The sequence below is a fragment of the Dendrobates tinctorius genome, unplaced genomic scaffold (genome assembly GCF_039654945.1).
Source record: "Dendrobates tinctorius isolate UK_male_01 unplaced genomic scaffold, ASM3965494v1 ptg000035l, whole genome shotgun sequence".
In the NCBI taxonomy this organism is placed as follows: domain Eukaryota; kingdom Metazoa; phylum Chordata; class Amphibia; order Anura; family Dendrobatidae; genus Dendrobates; species Dendrobates tinctorius.
This window is the reverse complement of record NW_027361703.1, coordinates 43,903,859-43,924,676: the sequence shown is the minus strand read 5'-3', so window position 1 is coordinate 43,924,676 and position 20,818 is coordinate 43,903,859. Positions and strand designations below refer to the sequence as shown.

At 44.7% G+C, this 20,818-nt stretch overlaps 1 protein-coding gene across 3 annotated transcripts in view; it reads right to left on the bottom strand.

Moving 5' to 3' along the window:
- Nucleotides 1-2,973: 2,973 nt before the first annotated feature.
- The window catches only part of TUBGCP6 (tubulin gamma complex component 6), a 108,892-nt gene continuing 91,047 nt past the window's right edge, over nt 2,974-20,818 (bottom strand). For all 3 annotated transcript variants that reach the window (XM_073573444.1, XM_073573446.1, XM_073573445.1), the window contains exons 22-26: nt 18,861-19,055; nt 17,025-17,157; nt 5,128-5,341; nt 3,660-3,859; nt 2,974-3,138 (exon numbers count right to left, since the gene is read on the bottom strand). In XM_073573444.1, the coding sequence (XP_073429545.1) occupies nt 3,047-3,138; nt 3,660-3,859; nt 5,128-5,341; nt 17,025-17,157; nt 18,861-19,055 (834 nt within the window). In that variant the 3' untranslated portion in view covers nt 2,974-3,046. The remainder of the gene's footprint in view (nt 3,139-3,659; nt 3,860-5,127; nt 5,342-17,024; nt 17,158-18,860; nt 19,056-20,818) is intronic.

Below are 20,818 nucleotides of genomic sequence, written 5' to 3'. Positions count from 1 at the left end.
ACACTTTGTCACAGCCGGAGGACTAAATAAGCCTGAAGCAAGAAAAGGGGAAAACTAACTGCCCCAGAGCAGACCACAAAGGAAAGACAGCCCCCACACATGTATTGATGGTGAAACAAGATGAAAGCACAAACACAGGCAGGAAAATAGGTTTGAGCAAACGATGGGGCCCAAACTAAATAGAAAGGATAGGAAAGGAAAGACACTGTCTGCAATCTGCCAAAAACCCTACAAAAATGAAGTCCAACCCTTCTGATAGCAAAATTAACCCTGAAGTCACTACACTTCTCCCACTGTATCAGTACTCTGAAATATTCTGAGACAGAGCAAAAAGAGGCCAAACTAATAAGGGACAAAAAGCAAATTGGCAAATACAGATAAATAAGAGTGGAAATTTAGCGCAGCCCCAGCCGGGGCTGGCTGACCACACAAAAAACTGAATAGACCAACAAAATCACGTGTGAACATTAGCAGAAAAACTTAGCTTTAGATGACTGGAACAGAGCTGAAAACCAAGACCTGACAAGCCAGAAGGAATCACCAGCACCAGAATAGGGTGTCGGCTGTCTTAAATCCAGTCTGAGATTCCTGAGGTCCAATCGTCATCCTCATTATCAGGTGGCAGATCTCTACTGATTAAATCAGCCTCACTACCTCCTGTTACCACCAGAGGGAGCCTGGAAGGAGAACTCACAACTGGTGGACCAGAAAATGAACTCACAACAGAGCCCCCTCCCTGCCGATGCTTCCCTTTAACCCCCGGTACACCGCGATAGTGTTTGATCGCGGTGTGCAAGGTGTTAACGTGTCGGGGGCGGTCCGTGACCACCCGACACATTGTGCCGGGTGTCAGCTGTGATAATCAGCTGACACCCGGCCGCGATCAGCGGCGCTCACCACGTGGGCGCCGCTGATTGATGTGACGTACTACCCCTTCCCTGGGAATTAAGTCCCAGGGCACATGGACGGGATAGTACGTCACATGACAGAAAGGGGTTAAGATGCAAAATGGCTCTGTCACTAAGAGTTTAAATATGCAAATGGCCTCTTCAGAGAGTAAGAGGACTTGAACTCTATCGCCACCTATTGGATGTAGCAATCCTAAGTCAATATCGACCCTTTAATGAACCTTGTCACATGACAGGAGAAAAACAAAACCACACCCTATTTTAAGCTAGTGCAATGCAAGAGACCTGATTGGACTTTATGATAAACTAGCTGAAGAGCCCGGGCATAGTAACCAACTGTGGTTAGTTATAATAAATTATAATGGTTATATTGTACATAAAAACATTTCACATCATATACTCAACACTACAATAACTAAACGTTTACCTAAATATTGATAGTATTTTTTTTTAACTCCTTCAAGAGCCTTTTGATAAACAACATTTTTGGGTTTGCCTTTCGGTGCAAAGATGAACAGATTTTTGGCAGTTCCAACTCTTGAACAGGCCATGTAAAGTTGACCATGAGAAAAACATGGAGATTGCAAATCGATCCCTACTACTTTCAAGGACTGTCCCTGAGCATTGTTAATGGACATTGCAAATGCAAGTCAAAGTGGAAACTGGAAATCTTGGAATGAAAATGACCTCTCCTTAGGCACATCCTGTTGCTGAGCTGTGTATCTAATCCTATCCTGTGATACTGGGCTGTGTATCTAATCCTATCCTGTGTGATACTGGGCTGTGTATCTAATCCTATCCTGTGTGATACTGTATACTGATTCGTGTATCTAATCCTATCCTGTGTGATACAGTCTACTGAGCCATGTATCTAATCCTATCCTGTGTGATACTGGGCTATGTATCTAACCCTATCCTGTGTGTTACTGGGCTCCCCCTGCAGTCTGTGTCAGAGGGTGCAGGATAAAAGCCAAACCAGAATCTGAGGCCATGTCCAGTAGTCATCCATTGGAACTGATCCAGCAGCAATATGTTGGCAAAATAGTAGTACTGACAAAACTTTAGTCCATTTTTAAATAACAGATCTCGGCTGAATTAGTTTTTTTTTTTTTTTTTAGCATGGAAGCCTATGGAAAACTGATCGGTTAGCAGTCCGTTTTTTGCCTATTAGATCCCGACACCACTCTGTTGTCGGCTGGTTACTACTGCTCTGAGCTGGCAACAGGTCATGCACGGAGATTGTGCTCACACAGTTCACATTGTGCATGGACTAGTCCGATCCCTGAAATGAGTGTCACTGATGACAATGTTCCAAGTAGGGGGTAGGAGCTGTGATAGTGAAGGCAGCCTCTGATCTCTGATGAAGCTTTGAGTAAACCAGCATGCACTGGGACACTCAAATAGTCATCACACAGGAAGCGAAGAAAAAAAATATAGAATATCTATTAATGTAGGGAACGGAAGGGAAATTTAATGCAAGTCTAATAGAAATGAGTTTCGATTACAGCATTAAATACATAAGGATTTAGGATGACATTTACTGTGACTTTGGACCACCCTTTTATATATTCTATGGTCCTTCTCCAAAAGCGCCCAAGTGGGACACCTGCCAAAGCACATGTATATTAGCAGGACAAGTGTCATCAGTCGCTTCATTGATACAGTTGTGTGGATTACATGTATTTTCAGTGTGTTTCCGCATCTAATACAATTCTCTGAAGACAATCTGCCTATGAAACTCGGCATAAATGCAAGCAAAAACAAATAGGTTGGAGATTTAAAACTGGCACCGCATGTAAATTTATGCTCCATTAAAAAAATGACAGCGCAGAAGGTGTGAGATTTCTATGGGCCCAATCCACATTGCTGGAACTAAGTAACGGCGTTATTTGTGCAGCCAGCATTAGAACTTCACCTAACGGCATTTCAGAAACACAGCGAGGATACTCTTACCATTACCCTTAATTGCACTTTTGAAGCTGAAATAAAAATGAAAAAAGTATAACTTGTAGCATAAAGTGGAACAATTGTCCTGTCCTGATAAGAGATTCAGCAAAACATTGGATTTTATGAAAATCTTAAATCTTTATTTTACATTTATATATTGCACATATTACAGGGAAGCGTCCGGGTTCTACTCAGTTCTCCTTATAATAACTATTAAAATTAATCCGCAGTAAGAAGTCTTCCAGATGTGGTTGATAGCCTCGATTTACAAGCTTGGTCACCACTGGAACACAAAAAGCAAGTTAGAATTGTGCCACAGGAACACAAACATTTGCAACAGTTTTTTTCGGTGTGAATAACCCTCAATTAGTGACTGATTTGGCTTTTTTTTAACCCCTTCACACTCAATTTTTGCACAAATGTACTCCATTCCTACCCTTGAAGGTTTTTTTTGCTTGTACACCAGAATTTTTGGTGTATATCTTTGCAGAAGATGCAACTTTTTGCTCTAACAAAGAGCAAAATAAACTGAGTGCGTCATCTTGAAAGATTTGGCACAAACACAGCAATGAAAAAAGTGGCCAAAAATGGAAATAATAAATCAGGGCGGCACAATGTGTTTTGTTTTTTTTGTTTTGGTGAAAAAACAAAACCTGAGATGGATCCCCCCCCCCCCAAAAAAAAAAAAAAAAGAAATACGAGTCTTAGCTATAGGAATCTTCAGAGTAGATGCTGTATGAAACAAGGAAGTCAAACTGCTTGTCAAAGCAAAAAAGACAATGGGGAAGAACTACTAAGACTTACCTTCAAACAGAAAATCGGAGTAATACTTGAAGGTGTCATAGGATTGCTGCATAAGTCCATAGTTGGGATGACAGGCCATCTGCTTTTCCTTGTCACATGTCCACGACTGAGAAATTAACTGTGTGCGAAATTTCAGAATAAGACTGAAGATGCTGTGGATGACGTTCATCAATGGGGCAGCTTTCTCTGTCAGCAATCCCCTGCAAGACGAGCAGATTACCAGAATAAATCATCTACTGTAATTTGTTGCAGATTTTGCACAGAAAAAGCCGCCATAATGTAAGTAAATTTAAAAGAAAGATTCCAGAGAAGTTTACAAATGCTATTTTGGAAACAAAAAAGTAATAATTTTTTTCAAATTAGTATTTATGGGCACCGCTATATCTTATTAAATAGCTTTATTAACTAGGCAGCAGATATATATATAGCAAATTTATAATTCAGCTGTACTCTAGGTTTATATACATCTTTCTGTATGTTTACATGCACATCCCCCAATATGGAGAATTACAAGAGCAAATTTATGTTTTCTATAAGTAATTTTCCAATGGAAAAGCTTTTAGTATGAATATGTAGAACTTACTAATATTCTTGAATTATCACAGGCATCTTGATCTCATCAGGACAGTCCTAGAATCTCCACTTCTGGCTTCTGCTTGACATAGGGCAGCATGTAAATAAGACAAACATTCCTATGTCAAGCAGAAGCCAGAAGTAAAGCTTCTAGGACAGTGCTGATAACACCAAAAAAGCAAACTTGTGAAGTGGGAATGGCAGAAAAAGAATAGTTAACTATGTAAATTGGCCAGCCCCCTTCACACCCAACTCTTTAAGTCAGTACAATTAAGAAGTGAAGTGGCTTAATTGATGGCTGGAGATTGGAGCACATTTAATAATACAAGTCGCTTTGACCTTTTATAAATTTGAAAGGATATGGGGACCATGGCCTGACACCCCTTGTATACCAAATCCAATACTTGTATTTGAAATATTGTTTGATGTGATAAAAATTGTTCATCCCAAATTTAACATATTATAGATCTTAGACATTAATGATCATAGAGTTCACCAGTCACATTTTATATGTATTAGTGTGTCTGAGGGTTTGAGCTATGGGTGCAGAGCATAACTGAATACCATTACCTGGAGACTATGAAGAAGTTATTTCATTATACAATATTAGGTACGTGTTGGGCTGGATTTTGATTAAATGTCCTTTATCTGTTACAGGTAAATTTTGTACGTTCTCACTAGTGATTTTTTTTTTTTAAAAAAAAAAAAAAAAAAGCTTTTTCCAACTGGACAATCTCTGAAGTTTTCTACTGCTGTGATGCACGTAAATCTGACAGATTATGAGAAGGCAGATATCACTGTAACCAAATTGTCCTTCAGGACAGAAGACTGTTTATGATTATTTACAGTAATTAGTCTACACGTAACCCTTTTAATGGAGCACATTGGCTACTACCTGAAGAGTGCCTTATTGAGGTATTCTGTGTGCGTCTTGCGAATTTCCTCCAGGTTACTGACGGTGTGAAGTTTGTTCTTGAATTCACTCCAAGTGACATGCAGAATCTGGTTAGCGATGTAACCTTGGATAACCTTCACAAAGTGCTGCATTTCATGGCGGTAAAGCTGAAGCTGCCGATACTGGGAAGAATTAGAAGCTTGGTTCACTAGAGCTGGAGACAAAACATAAACAGTATAGATTAGGAGTCTGCTTACCCATCTCTCACATATAAAGAGTAACTATTGATTTATGGAAAAAAATAGGACAGTACACATGAAAATATAGCGATACGGGTCCTTAATATGCAAATCTGTGGTTAATTTGCCTCTCTGATCTTTCCGTACATATGTGTCAAGAAAATTAATATGAAGTTTATTCCAACCCTTTAGCAGAATGTATAAGACTGGTGTTACTGGATTATTTTTAAAGAGGTAGTCAAGTCTTTTGGTCAATGGTCCCGTCATCATAACGATATTACCCGGTCAGGATCGCTGGTGCATCGCTAAAAGGTCGCTAGTAAGCTGCCAAACAGGCAGAGCTCACCAGTGACGCAGCAGCGGTCGTTACGTACCTGTCAGACGCGGCGATGAAGACGTCTTCCCACCCACGTCCACGCGTCGCTCGTCAGCGCCAGCAGAAAGCCGCCGACGAGAAATGGCCCAGGACGTTCTCGCGCGATCAGCGATAGCCAGTGGGGGAGCCGGTCGGAGGCAAGTGTCACACATAGCGATATCGCTAGCAATATCGCTGCTGCGTCACAAAATCGGCGACGCTTTAGCGATATTGCTAGCGATATCGCTATGTGTGACGCCCCCTTTAGTGTCGTTCCAAGGTGATAATTTTCTTAGATAGACCATAGGTTGGTCAATAGGCCACTATCACTCAATTGTCAGTAAACTCCTTAAAGATAATCAGTTCTATCTATCTATGACAACAATTGCACCCTCTTTGCCAGCAGCTTTGTCCTCTGTGAGGGATCCTAAGGCCTGTTGTTCAAGGGATGCAAGGTAGTTATGGATATACAAGCAGCCCCGCTCTATACTGGATCTCAAATAATGGCACTCCTGACCATGAAAGTTGCTAAACATTTGAGTGGAGGAGCTCCTAGTGGGGGCCGAAAAGAGTTCTTGGTTCGGAGACCTAGGCTGGTAGAGGTAAACAGTGCCGATTGTGTGGTAGTGAGTGAAGTAAGGGGGACAGCATTAGAGAAATGAGCCTTTAAGTGCAAGTTCCTATAAAACCGCTGTACATCCATCTCAAGATTGAAAATGCTAAATGTATACACTGGGCAGAAGGACAAACCTTTCTGTAGCAGAGACAACTGTGAACTACTGATACTATTTACATATATATTGACAATTAGATTATTTACATGGGAATGAGTAATTTTCATAGTCTCCAAGCCCCCTTTAGATTGGCTTCCTCATTGGGTCTTCTCTGTTGTCTTCTTGGTGGTCTCTTTCCTATTGAATTACGGACCAGGGTTCTACTTGTGCATCTATCCCCAGAAGTGCCGTGGTTTTTATTATGACCCGACTCTGAGGTGGGCTCCGGCACTGAGCCCGCATCTTTCCCCACATATGACAGCTGATATGACCACCTGTCATGTGCCTTTAACAGGCATGGGAGGAGCAGTGCTCAGCCTGTAGCTATTAACCTGTTAACTTCTGCTGTCAACCTCTGACAGCAGCACGTAACATGTGTTAGCTGGGCAAGCATCATTCCACTCCTCCATCAGCGCACATGTGACGTGATCACAAGGCGCTGATTGGTTGTCATGACAATCAGATGCATGTTGAAGACCCCCGTGTCTGTTATTATGATACTCCTGCGAATGCCGGCTCATGGCCAGCATTCATAGGTGATTGTTATTTCTGCTATACATAGCAGTGCGGATCCCCTTCTATGAACTATTTAGTTCAAAAAGGGGTTGTCCTAATAGTGGACAACCCCGTTAAGGCTTCATACTTGGTTAAAAAAAAGTGAGTACACCAGCACAACTGGTGGGTAAACTAGAGCAATTCATGTGAAAAGGAAAATTGGTCCCAGTATACACTCGAGCATACAACCGATTTTTTCGTATGAGTGGCATCTGTGGATTTTATGCATAGTATTTGTACCTATGATATTCTATAAAGATGTGCACATATTTGGGCCCTTGAAAAAAAATCAGACCACGGTTGTGCAACATCAAAGATTTTCACGGACTGACAGAATGGAGAAGGAAGAGTGCTCTAGGACTAATACACACTCACTCCACAGGGATGGCTCACCCTCCAGACCGGACATGGATATGAAATTAGTGTACTCACGTTTTGTTTTTTTTAACCAAGTACGAAGTCTTAACATTTCTTGTGATAATATTTGTCTTTTACGATTACTTATGTGCCCGTGCACTTCTCTCTGCTTAGGTACAATGACTATAATGAGTCGGTATAAAATTTGTGTTAAATTCTAATGTGTACATATGGTATTTCCATGAAAACGTGTTATAGTGTTCTCTTCCTGTAGAAAATCTTTCTACTCTACATGAATATGCTAAAATATGAATAGAAACCAAAACAGAGTCCCAGAGTTAGACCATGTTCACATGGTCAGCATTTGAAGTCAGATTTTGTAAGCCAACACCAGGAGGGGAACAATCAGGAAAAGTATAATGAAGACACGTCACCACTTATGTATTTATCACCTGCTCCTGGTTTGGCTTACAAATACTGATGTAGAAAACTGACCAAACACTCTTACTCACAGCTAGCGGGCATCCACTACATACAATATAAGCGATCGCAGTGGGGGAGATAATCAGAATAAAGTGCAACTGTAGCAATAGTAGTAAATTAAATGATCAAATTATGGCGTGTAATACAAAGTTAAAAAGCACAGGTTATCTTTCCTGGGCTGTGAACAGAGCCTTCAACATTGTGAAGCATAAGAATACAATGGATCGACGGTAATTAAATCTTCCCCGTTCAAAAGGAATAAATCATTACTCTCATTATAATTCAGTCCTCAATTCTATAAAATAAAAACGGTTCTGAAATATCTACCGATCTTGTATGAGGATGCGATCATTTCCAACATATTAAGCCCAGGTTGTCTAGTGGTTGCTAAAAAAGCCCAGACATTGGGAAACCTCTCATCTCCTAGGATGCATAAATCAATCGAATAGACACATCGGGCTGAATTGTAAAGGTCTTTATGAATCGCTGCGGTATATGCTGGTAGGTGCTTGTCACAATGAATTTTTCCAATATAGATGTTCTCAACAATTAAGTATTCGTCTAAACATAAACTGCAACAGTGATCATGTAATATATGCAATGAAATGCACTATTTGTAACATGTTATATGTAGGCTGTACTATCTGCCAGCATAAGAAGCGCACCTCGCAGCATATATCAGATAGTAACACTCTGACACTAGCTGCAATATCTCCCATGTATCCCGGCACTTTATCCAGCACCATCGTGATACCTCTTCCCTGCAGGTGTATGGCATAGAGACTAACCCAAGAGGAGGAGACATCAAACGGCGTTGACTCAATCGGGAAGCTTTCTGGATTCATGTCATCCAAATGGACTAAATATGCATTGCGAGTTAATGTGTCGTCATTATCCTATGCCTTCTACCTGGTTATATGTTTCTCACATATGTTCTTTTATGCTCACCTGTTTTTCTATCGTTATATACACTGTTTCTATATTTGTGGTTTTAGTTGCTGCATCATGTGACTCTGTTCAGCATTTTCATTCTGCCATGTAAATGAACCTGCCGCCAGCAGTCTTGCAGCTCTGAGAAAGAACGCAGGTTGTGCGTTCGAAACGCGTAGCCATGTCTATCCTGATTATGGAATCTTTTAAATGTTCAAATAAATGTTTTTCATATCGAAGAAGCTGGAACCCTTTTTCTTTTTCTATAGCGGCTATGTACGGCCACATTACCCGTGTACTATATATACAGTCATATGTTAAAGTTTGGGCACCCCTATTAATGTTAACCTTTTTTCTTTATAACAATTTTGGTTTTTGCAACAGCTATTTCAGTTTCATATATCTAATAACTGATGGACTCAGTTATATTTCTGGATTCAAATGAGGTTTATTGTACTAACAGAAAATGTGCAATCTGCATTTAAACAAAATTTGACCGGTGCAAAAGTATGGGCACCTCAACATAAAGGTGACATTAATATTTCATAGATCCTCCTTTTGCAAAAATAACAGCCTCTAGTCGCTTCCTGTAGCTATTAATGAATTCCTGGATGAAGGTATTTTTGACCATTCCTGTTTACAAAACAATTCCAGTTCAGTTAAGTTTGATGGTCGCCGAGCATGGACAGCCCGCTTCAAATCATCCCACAGATGTTCAATGATATTCAGGTCTGGGGACTGGGATGGCCATTCCAGAACATTGTAATTGTTCATCTGCATGAATGCCTGAGTAGATTTGGAGCGGTGTTTTGGATCATTGTCTTGCTGAAATATCCATCCCCTGCGTAACTTCAACTTCGTCACTGATTCCTGCACATTATTGTCGAGAATCTGCTGATACTGAGTTGAATCCATGTGACCCTCAACTTTAACAAGATTCCCGGTGCCGGCATTGGCCACACAGCCCCAAAGCATGATGGAACCTCCACCAAATTTTACGGTGGGTAGCAAGTGTTTTTCTTGGAATGCTGTGTTTTTTAGCCTCCATGCATAACGCCTTTTTGTATGACCAAACAACTCAATCTTTGTTTCATCAGTCCACAGGACCTTCTTCCAAAATGTAACTGGCTTGTCCAAATGTGCTTTTGCATACCTCAGGCGACTCTGTTTGTGGCGTGCTTGCAGAAACGGCTTCTTTCGCATCACTCTCCCATACAGCTTCTCCTTGTGCAAAGTGCGCTGTATTGTTGACCGATGCACAGTGACACCATCTGCAGCAAGATGATGCTGCAGGTCTTTGGAGGTGGTCTGTGGATTGTCCTTGACTGTTCTCACCATTCTTCTTCTCTGCCTTTCTGATATTTTTCTTGGCCTGCCACTTCTGGGCTTAACAAGAACTGTACCTGTGTTCTTCCATTTCGTTACTATGTTCCTCACAGTGGAAACTGACAGGTTAAATCTCTGAGACAACTTTTTGTATCCTTCCCCTGAAAAGCTATGTTGAATAATCTTTATTTTCAGATCATTTGAGAGTTGTTTTGAGGAGCCCATGATGCCACTCTTCTTAGGAGAATCAAACAGGAGAACTACTTGCAAGTGGCCACCTTAAATACCTTTTCTCATGATTTGATACACCTGGCTATGAAGTTCAAAGCTCAATGAGGTTGCAAAACCAATTTACTGCCTCAGGAAGTCAGTAAAAACTAGTTAGGAGTGTTCAAATCAAGAAAATGATAAGGGTGCCCATACTTTTGCACTGGTCAAATTTTGTTTAAATGCAGATTGCACATTTTCTGTTAGTACAATAAACCTCATTTGAATCCAGAAATTTAACTGAGTCCATCAGTTATTAGATATATGAAACTGAAAAGTCTTAGTTACTCACCGGTTAACGGTGTTTTTCGGAGTCCACGACAGCACCACCTGAGAGAGGGGATCCGCCCTTCAGGAACAGGAAACCTACAGATACAAAAGGGCGGCACCTCTCCCACGCATCAGTTGGATTACAGAGCACAAGAGGACCACAATGGTTAATAGCATAATTTATATACAATACTTTTACACAACTATTCCTTACCAGTGTACATACAAGAGGAAGAAGTGCACACCCAAATTAAACTAAAGGGAGGGAATATACGGGTGCTGTCATGGACTCCGAAAAACACCGTTAACCGGTGAGTAACTAAGACTTTATCGGTCGTTCATGACAGCACCACTTGAGAGAATTACAGAGAGTAAACCTATTTAGGGAGGGACTACAGCATGCAGCACCCTTATACCAAAGGAGAGGTCTGTGGAAGCACCCAAGTCTAGCCTATAATGACTAAAAAAGGTGCTCAGAGAGGACCAAGTAGCCGCCTTACATATCTGGTCAATGGAAAATTCTGATCTCTCGGCCCACGAGGTCGCCATGGCTCTGGTGGAATGCGCCCTCAGCTTCCGGGGTGGCGACCTGCCCTTTGAGGTGTATGCTATTGAGATCGCTTCTCTAATCCACCTGGCTAGTGTATTTTTTGACGCTCTACAACCTTTCCTAGGGCCTTGATGGGAGACAAACAGGGCATTATCTTTTTTCCAGGGATCGGTAATTGCCAGATACTCTGAGGCATTTCCTAACATCTAAGGTGTGAAGTTTCTCCTCCTTCTCATTAGCTGGATTAGGGAGGAAAGATGGAAGGACTAGCTCCTGTGTCCTATGAAAGCTGGAAACTACCTTAGGTAAATACGCCGGATCAGGTCTGAGTATTACCCTATCGTCCTTGAACTGTAAATAAGGAGGATGTCTAGATAATGCCTGGATGTCGCTTACCCTACGAGCTGAGGTTAGAGCTACCAGGAAGGCTACTTTGAGGGACAGGTTCTTTTTGGAAGCTGAAGAGATAGGTTCGAATGGGGCTTCTGTCATAGCCGTGAGGACTAGGTTCAAGTCCCACGGCATGAATCTATCTTTCGCTATTGGCCTGGATCTACCTGCTGCCTTAATGAATCTACTGATCCAGTAATTACCCGCGATGTTGCAGCTAAAGAGGGCCCCCAAGGCTGATACTTGTACTTTAAGGGTACTAGTGGAGAGCACCATATCCAGACCTTTCTGAAGAAACTCTAAGATTTGGTTTACAGGTGCCGAACCGCCAGCGACCACTCCAGAGTTCTGCAGGAATTTTTTCCAAATTCTGACAGATTTTGGTAGTGATGACTTTTCTACTTTTAAGTAGGGTGTTAATTAGGTCTGGGGAGAAGCCTTTTTCTCTCAGCAGTGTCCGTTCAAACTCCACGCCGTCAGATGTAGGCCAGCCACCTGAGGATGGAACACTGGGCCCTGGGATAGGAGATCCGGGATGTCCGGAAGGACCCAAGGGTCGGACACCGACATGGTCCTGAGGCAAGAAAACCAAGCCCTCCTGGGCCAAAATGGAGCGATAACTATCACCCTTGCTCTGTCTCTCCTGATTTTCTTCATCACCAGGGGTAGTAGCGATAGGGGAGGGAAGGCGTATGCTAGCCCGAAGTCCCACTTTATCAGAAAGGCATCTACCGCCAAGGGGTTCTCTCTGGGATTTAGGGAGCAAAATTGTTTTAATTTTCTGTTTTCCCTGGTAGCGAAGAGGTCTACCTCTGGTTGTCCCCACTTTTGTATAATCAGGTCGAAGATGGAGGTGTTTAGGGACCATTCTCCTTGTTTTAGTGGATTGCGGCTTAGGAAATCTGCTGTGATATTTTCCTTCCCTTTTATATGTAGAGCTGTTAAAGATTGAAAATGCTGCTCTGCTAGCCGGAACAATCGTTCTACCACATTCATCAGGGGTTTGGAACGAGTCCGACCTTGGTGGTTGATATAAGCCACTGTGACCTGATTGTTGGAGAACACTCGCACATGATGGCCCTGTAGATACACAAGTAGCTCCTTAGCTGCCTGCTCTACTGCTGTCAACTCTTTCAGGTTAGATGACATTTCTATCTGATGATGCTCCCATAGGCCCTGGACTAGGATCTCCCCCATATGAGCCCCCCAACCGGTAGGGCTAGCATCCGTGGTGATTATGCGGGATATGTCATACTCCCAGGGGACCCCTTTGGATAAATTATCCTTGTCTAGCCACCACTCTAGGGACTCCCTTGTGTTTCGGGACAAGGTTAGCTGACCCTCTAAGTAACCCTCAAGGATTCTTTGATGCCTTAAGACCTCGCCCTGCAGTTTTCTTGTATGAAACTGTGCCCACTGGACTGCCGGGATACAGGACGAGAGGGAACCCAGAAGGGACATGGCTTTCCTGAGGGACATGGTGGGGTTATTGCAAGCGTTCAGGACCTGATAGTGTAGGCGAACAAGCTTCTCAGGGGGGCAGACGGCATTCCTGTTTCTCAGAATCTAGGATCAGGCCCAAGAATTGTTGGACTCTCACCGGCTGTAACCGAAACTTTTTAATGTTAAGCAGCCATCCTAACCCCTCTAGGGCAGACATTGCCCTTTGTAGCTGCTCCAAACAATGTTTTGCTGTTTTCCCTACGATCAGGAAGTCATCTAAGTAGGGGATCACAAGAATGTCTGATTCACGTAGATGAGCCATAACTTCCGCTACTACTTTGGTAAACACACGGGGAGCGACTGCCACCCCAAAGGGGAGGGCCGCATATTGGAAATGTTGGACTGACCCATCCAGCTGAACTGCCACTCTGAGAAACCGCTGATGAGCTGCATGAATGGGAATATGGTAGTAAGCGTCCTTTAAATCTAACACCACCATAAAACAGTTTTGAAACAGCAATTTTATTGTTGATTTAATTGTCTCCATCTTAAACGGGCGTATGACCAGGAATTCGTTGAGGGATTTAAGATATAGTCCTAAAGGACCCGTCTGGTTTACGGACCAGGAACAGGGGGGAGTAAAACCCTTTCCCCGTTTCTCCCTCTGGGACCACCGTTAGGACCCTCTTGCGGCAGAGATCATGCACCTCGGCCTCCAGGGCAGCTTGTTCTGATGTGGAAGACCTGAGTTGGTGACCTTAAATTGATCTTGGGGAACCCGGGCGAATTCTAGGCGTAGACCCGCAGCTATCACCCCCAGTATCCATTTGCTATTGGAAATCATGGACCAGGCTGGGTAGAAGGCAGCTAGTCTACCCCCTACCGGAGCAACTAGTCATTGGGGCGGTTTTTTAGTGTCACGTGCTGGACCTTCTTGACGCCCCCCTCCTCCGAACATGAAACCTGTACCTCTCCTTCTTTTGTCATCCCATCTGCCCTGATCTCTGGACGGCCTTCTACGGAAATAGCCTTTCCTGGTAAAGGGACGTCTGTAAGAAGGATTCGGTAGACTGGGGAACTTCTTTTTATCATCCACGGCTTTTTCTAAGAGTTCATCCAAGACTGGGCCAAACAGATATTCACCCTCACATGGAATGGAGCAGAGTCGTGATCTGGCCTGGATATCCCCCGGCCAGCATTTTAACCAAAGGGCCCTTCGAGCTGCGTTAGATAAACTCGCAGTTATAGCTGCCATCCTCGCAGAGTCCGCTGAAGCATCAGCCAAAAAAGCTGCCGCACTTTGGATGATTGGCAGCGTTTTCCGGATAGATGCTCTTGAGACTCCGTCCTTTAGTTGGGAATCCAATTGGTCTAGCCAGACCATCATGGTCTCCCATGTTCCCTTCAAAATAGAATACGCTTTCTTATCTAGCGGGTCTTTTAAGGAGGCCATGTCATCGAAGGTTATGAAGGATTTTTTGGAGGCTTTGGCTACTGCCGCGTCCAGCTTAGGGGCCTTATCCCATCTGTTTACCACTGGGTCGTCAAACGGGTACCTCCGTTTGAAGGCAGGAGGTAAGGAGCCCCTTTTCTCAGGTCTCTTCCATTCCCTATCTATTAGGCTCTGGACCTTATCATTTAATGGGAAGGCCTTCCGCTTCCTGAGATCTAGACCTCCGAACATCACGTCCTGAGCTGAAAGTTCCGGTTTTGTCTCTGCAACCCCCATGGTGGACCTTATTGCTTTAACTAGCTTATCCATCTGGTCTAAGGGGAAGCAGAATCGACTCGAGTCTTCCTCCGAAGAAGACGAAGTGGAGGCTGGGGAATCTGAAGAGTTATCGATCTTTAGGGCGGTCGAGGACTCCGAACCTGAGAAACTAAATTCTCTTCCCCTAGAAGAATCCTTTTTAGATAGGGCCTTTATCTCTGTCCTGATTATGTCCCTCAGGCTTGTGGAGAAGTCCGGCGTTTCTTCCGCTACCTGTATGGACGGGGGAGAGTGTAAGGGCCTGTCAATCTACCCCTGGGCCAACGTCCCCTTCCACCCCTACCGTTTGTCTCACGCATGGCTGACACAACTTTTAGGGTGGCCGTCCGGCAAGGGGCAACTACAGAGAGCACATTCCCTGTGCTTCTGTTTTCCCGTAGCTTTCTTCCCCTGCGAAAGAAACATAAGTGAATACTGCATCAGGGTACATTCACGGAGATCTCTTACCCATGCAGATGAGGCAGGTACCGGATCACGGAGGGAGGCAGGAGGGTCCTTTAGCCTGGAGGAACTTCTGTGGCTTTGTTCGCCCGTCCGTTTCTTCTTCTGCTGGCCACTCGCATGCGGTTTTACTGTGGCCTGTTTCTGTGGGTGCTCCTGCACCTCGTCCAGCTGCTCTATGGGGGCTTCTGTCGTATCCATCGCTGGGCCTTCAGAAGCACCCCAGCAGCGTCACCTCCTGCCTTTTAAGGCCTCCTTGTCCGGGTCAGCAGGGTTCTGGCGCGGCATCTCCCACCCGGGACCCCCCCGCGACCTCCCCCCCCCGCATGCTCCGGCCATCCCCCCCCCCCCCCCACCCCACCCCGGGCACCGCGCGCCGCCTAGTACCGTCGCGCACACGCGGCGCACGCAGGAAGCCGGCCGGCACCCGACTTCCGGTTTCGGCGTCCCCGGGCCCGCCCCCTCAGCCACGTCACTTCCGCCACCCGTCTGAGGCCTGCGGGGAGCGCGCAGAGGGAGCCGGCACGGCGCCACCGGCTCAGGCAAGGCCACAGCCCCCACGCGCACCGGCATGCGCCCGCCGACCGGGCGCCACTGCCGGCCCGGAGAGGGAGAGAGACCGGACCACGGGGAGAGCGCACCAGGAGGGGCCTGGGACATACATACCTCCTGGTGCCGGCATTATGGAGGCGGCTGTCCACCGGACCCTTGCTCCACCTGCTCTTACCACCGTCGTGGCGACCTACCCGGCCCCACCGTGGCGCTTCCAGGGACCCGAGCTTGACCGAGGTAGGAGACCACCTCGCTACCTGGGTCGGTCAGCCGGCCTGTGAATCCCTCGGCGACTCCATGATGGACGATCTGAAGGAAGTCCCGTCCTCTAGGAACAGGAAACCAACTGATGCGTGGGAGAGGTGCCGCCTTTTTGTATCTGTAGGTTTCCTGTTCCTGAAGGGCAGATCCCCTCTCTCAGGTGGTGCTGTCATGGACGACCGATAAATAGCTGTTGCAAAAACCAAAACTGTTATAAAGAAAAAAGGTTAACATTAATAGGGGTGCCCAAACTTTAACATATGACTGTAGATCATCTGAGGCATTATGGCCTGCAATCTGGTGACAAGAAACCAGCAGGAAAGTCATTTTCGGTGAATTGCAGGATCAGCTGTTTTGTGGTCCATTTCTGTCCATTTTACCAATTGTATTCTGAATTTTTCGTTTTCCCCCTTTGCAGGCTCAACTCTAATCCTTTAGTTATCTTGGGTGATAACTTATGTCAAAAAATAGCGACAGAGATGCCGTTTTCAGTAGCATTCACTTACTGGGCTTCCTGCTGTAGTTTTGATTACACCGCTGTTTTATTTGCTGCAGATCTGCTAGTCTTCTCATAAATGAGCTGGGTCTAACCCCGTCAGTGTCAATGACTGACAGCTTTCTGCCTCCATGCACGGAGCACCCAGACATGAGGGATTCATACTCCCCTGTCTCTGTGTAGCACAATCGGTCTCTGTTTTCTTCTGCCTATGATGGTGCAGAGGATAAACCTGCTTTTCCTCCTTCTCTACATAGACTTCAATAGGCAGCTGTGGTCTGATACTTCAGTCAAGACAGATTACCTGTTACTCAGAGTCATGCGGTCAGGAAGCAGAGGGAGGAAATGTGTATCAATATTTGCTAGTAAAATGATGGTGACTATAAATTATTCAAAAGTGGAATTTCTTTGATTTAATGTAATAAGGCAGAGTTTTACCTGTCCGTTTTAAGTGGAACCAAATATCCCTCAGAGTCCAAACCATGTGTTTCAGTTGTAGGAGAAAAGAGAAAATCTTATTGTACTTGTTGATGCAGTTATCCGTGATGACGATGTTGAGCGGCCAATCAACCTGCAGAAGATGGAAAACATCATTTAATCACTTTATACAAGTTGTAGCAGATCATTTCTCTCTAAAGTATCTATAATAATAAATGCCCTAAGCAGCTTCCGGTTGTAACAACTTCCGTCCAGTTGTAACCGGTGACGTCACCACACACACGCACATGTTAACCCTCAACACACCACACCGCCTCAACACACACTCCTCTCACCTTTCACCTCCACTCACGTCCACTCACTCTTTCACTCCACATACGTTCCTTTCTTTCACTCCGTTTCTCATACTCACACCGTCATCGTCGCTGCCCCGACATCTTCCTCCGCCGCCGCGATCCTGGATCCAGACGTTCTCCAGGCCGCCGACATGTTCTTGCGGCGACGCCATCTTGGATTTCGTGAAATCCCGCGATATTCAAGATGGCGTCGCCGCAAGAACATGTCGCTGGCGTGGACGACTCGAGATCCAAAAAGATGGCGTCGGCGAAATCTCGCGAGATTACGCCGACGCCATTTTGGATCCCGATGTCGTCCACGCCGGCGACATGTTCTTGCAGCGACGCCATTTTGGATCGGCGAAATCCAGCGATAGTCAAGATGGCGTCGCCGCAAGAACATGTCGCCGGCGAGGACGACGTCGGGATCCAAAATGGCGTCGGCAAAAACTCGCGAGATTTCGCCGACGCCATTTTGGATCCCGACGTCGTCCTCGCCGGCGACATGTTCTTCCGGCGACGCCATCTTGACTATCGCAGGATTTCACGATACTCAAGATGGCGTCGCCGCAAGAACATGTCGCCGGCGTGGACAACGTCTGGATCCAGGATGGCGCCGGCGGAAGAAGATGTCGGGGATCGTGGAGCAGCGGCGATGACGGCGTGAGTATGAGAGACGGAGTGAGAGAAAGGGTCGTATGTGGAGTGAAAGAGTGAGTGGAGATGGTGAAAGGTGAGAGGAGTGTGTGTGTTGAGGGTTAACATGGCAAGAGGTGTGATGCTATCGCATCCTCCCGATGCGTTAGCATCGGGCCATAATCTAGTCTATAATAATAAATGCGCTAAGCAGCTTCCGGGTTGTAACAACTTCCGTCCAGTTGTAACTGGTGATGTCACAGCACACCTCTTGCCATGTTAACCCTCAACAAACCACTCCTCCTCAACACACACCTCCTCAACACACACTCCTCTCACCTTTCACCATCTCCACTCACGTCCACTCACTCTTTGACTCCACATACGACCCTTTCTCTCACTCCGTCTCTCATACTCACGCCGTCATCTCCGCTGCTCCACGATCCCTGACATCTTCTTCCACCGGCGCCATCCTGGATCCAGACGTTGTCCACGCCGGCGACATGTTCTTGCGGTGACGCCATCTTGAGTATCGTGAAATCCCGCGATACTCAAGATGGTGTCGCCGCAAGAACATGTCGCTGGCGTGGACGACGTCGGGATCCAAAATGGCGTCGGCGAAATCTCGCGATAAAGGTGAGAGGAGTGTGTGTTGAGGAGGTGTGTGTGTTGAGGGTTAACATGGCAAGAGGTGTGTCACTATCCTCTCGATGCGATAGCATCGGGCCTTAATCTAGTATATAATAATAATAAATTTTATTTCTATAGCGCCGACATATTCCACAGCACTTTACATTTCAGAGGGGACTTGTACAGACAATAGACATATATATTATCACACCAGGTACAGTATATAGATTATTACCTTATATCTTAATTCCAAGCAACTTAACGTATCAGGAGCTGTAGCTGAGAACACTTCTGGGATGTACTTTATTGCAAAAGAAAGATTGGATGCCAGATGAGAGTCGCCATGTAGGCTGTACTGCAGAGCTTTGTTCAATATGGAGTTCAGAACCAAGGGAGTGAACAGCTCACGGAGGGCCTGACCTGACACAAGCTGGGAAACAAATGGGGCAAGGTCAACAGACGATACACACAGGCAGAAGGCAGGTAACAACGTACATACATTTCTTATTGGTTTGGCCATGTTACACTGTGGTACATGGAAATGTGTATAATAGTGTGAAATACAGTATAGTCACACTGCAGGATCTTTAGGGTATGTTAAAATCATGGCATACTAAACTATACGTAAAAAAAACCCCAAAACATAATTTTTCTATGCAGTACCTTAAATGGAATCTGTCACCAGGTTTCTGCTACCTCATCTGAGAGCGGCCTAATGTAGAGAAAGAGACCCTGAATCCAACAATGTATCATTTAAATTACTGGGTGCAGCGGTTCCTCACATAGAGTTCTTAGATTTAGCATGCTGTCCTCAGATTGCATAGCAAAACCTGCTGACAGATTTCCCTTAATGCAGTTTTCCATTGAAGAAAAAGCAATTCTAGGAATATTTTCTAGAACAGCTTCTGAAGCCACAAAAAAGCATCTGGAAAGCAGTGGCAAAACTGAACGTTAAAGAGAGTACATCATCAGGTCTCTGGGGGCAGCATAAAAATCAGAGAAGGGAAAGAGACCGTGATTCCAGTGGTATGTCACTTACTGGCATTCTTGCTGTAGTCTTGATAAAGTCATGGTTTTATCTGCTGCAGATCTGCTAGTTACTTCAATAATGAACTGTCTAGCGCCCCCCCCCCCCCCGTGTCACTGATGGACAGTTTCCTCCTAGACTCTGCATAGGCATAAAACTTCCAATTAATGGTGGAGGCGGAGTAAGACACAGCTCACAAATATTGAGAACTCAAAAAAGAGGACTAGCAGAGCTGCTGCAGATATAACACTGTTTTCTCAAAACTACAGCAAGAAGCCCAGTATGTGATATCACTAGAATCAGGGTATCTGTCCCTTGCCTATTTTATGCTGTCCTCAAATTGGGGTGCATGAAACCTAGATATAGATTCTAACAGTTTTGCCACCATTTTCCCAATGCAGTTCTGGAATATTGTTTTTAGCACCCCAAAACTTTTAGGTCAGGGTGTAATTGTGGCTTCTGCTGTAAGACTTCACCCAGAGATAATTGGAACTGTAGTGTATTAATTGTTGTACAATTTGCCTTGAAGAATTTTCCTGTCTTATTCCATTATTAGTACATGGAAAAAGTTGCAGAACATATCTAAATGCAATCCTCTGAATGTACCTATTGCCCAACTCAGACTTAGCCCTCAGATTCATATATTTTCCATTGAACATGCAATTAAGAAAAATAGTAGAAAACATATTTAAGTCCTGTACTACATTGAATTGAGACGTCCGAGGACGAAACGTGATTTCCAGATTGGTTGCAGGATTCCTGACGCTTTAAATAAGCCTATGAGGAATGCTGACTTTGCATCAAAAGACCTCAAGGCGGCTGGAAATCATGGTCCGTAGCCAGATCGTGATACTTGGACGTCTGAATTCAGCCTTAGAAAACTAAAAAAAAAAAACATGGCTTTTCTCAATTTCACAGAAAAAAACCCTGCACCTTAAGGCTATGTGCCCACGTTGCAGAAATGCTGCGGAAATGTCCGCAGCATTTCTGCAACTCCCTGCCGCGCGTAAAACACTTGCGGAATTCACATGCGTTTTCCCACAAAACACAAGGGTTTTGCAAGCGTTTTTAGCTTGCAGAATGCTAGCGCTTTCCAAGCATCTCTTGGAAAAATGATTGACAGGTTGGTCACACTTGTCAAGCATAGTGCTTGACAAGTGTGACCA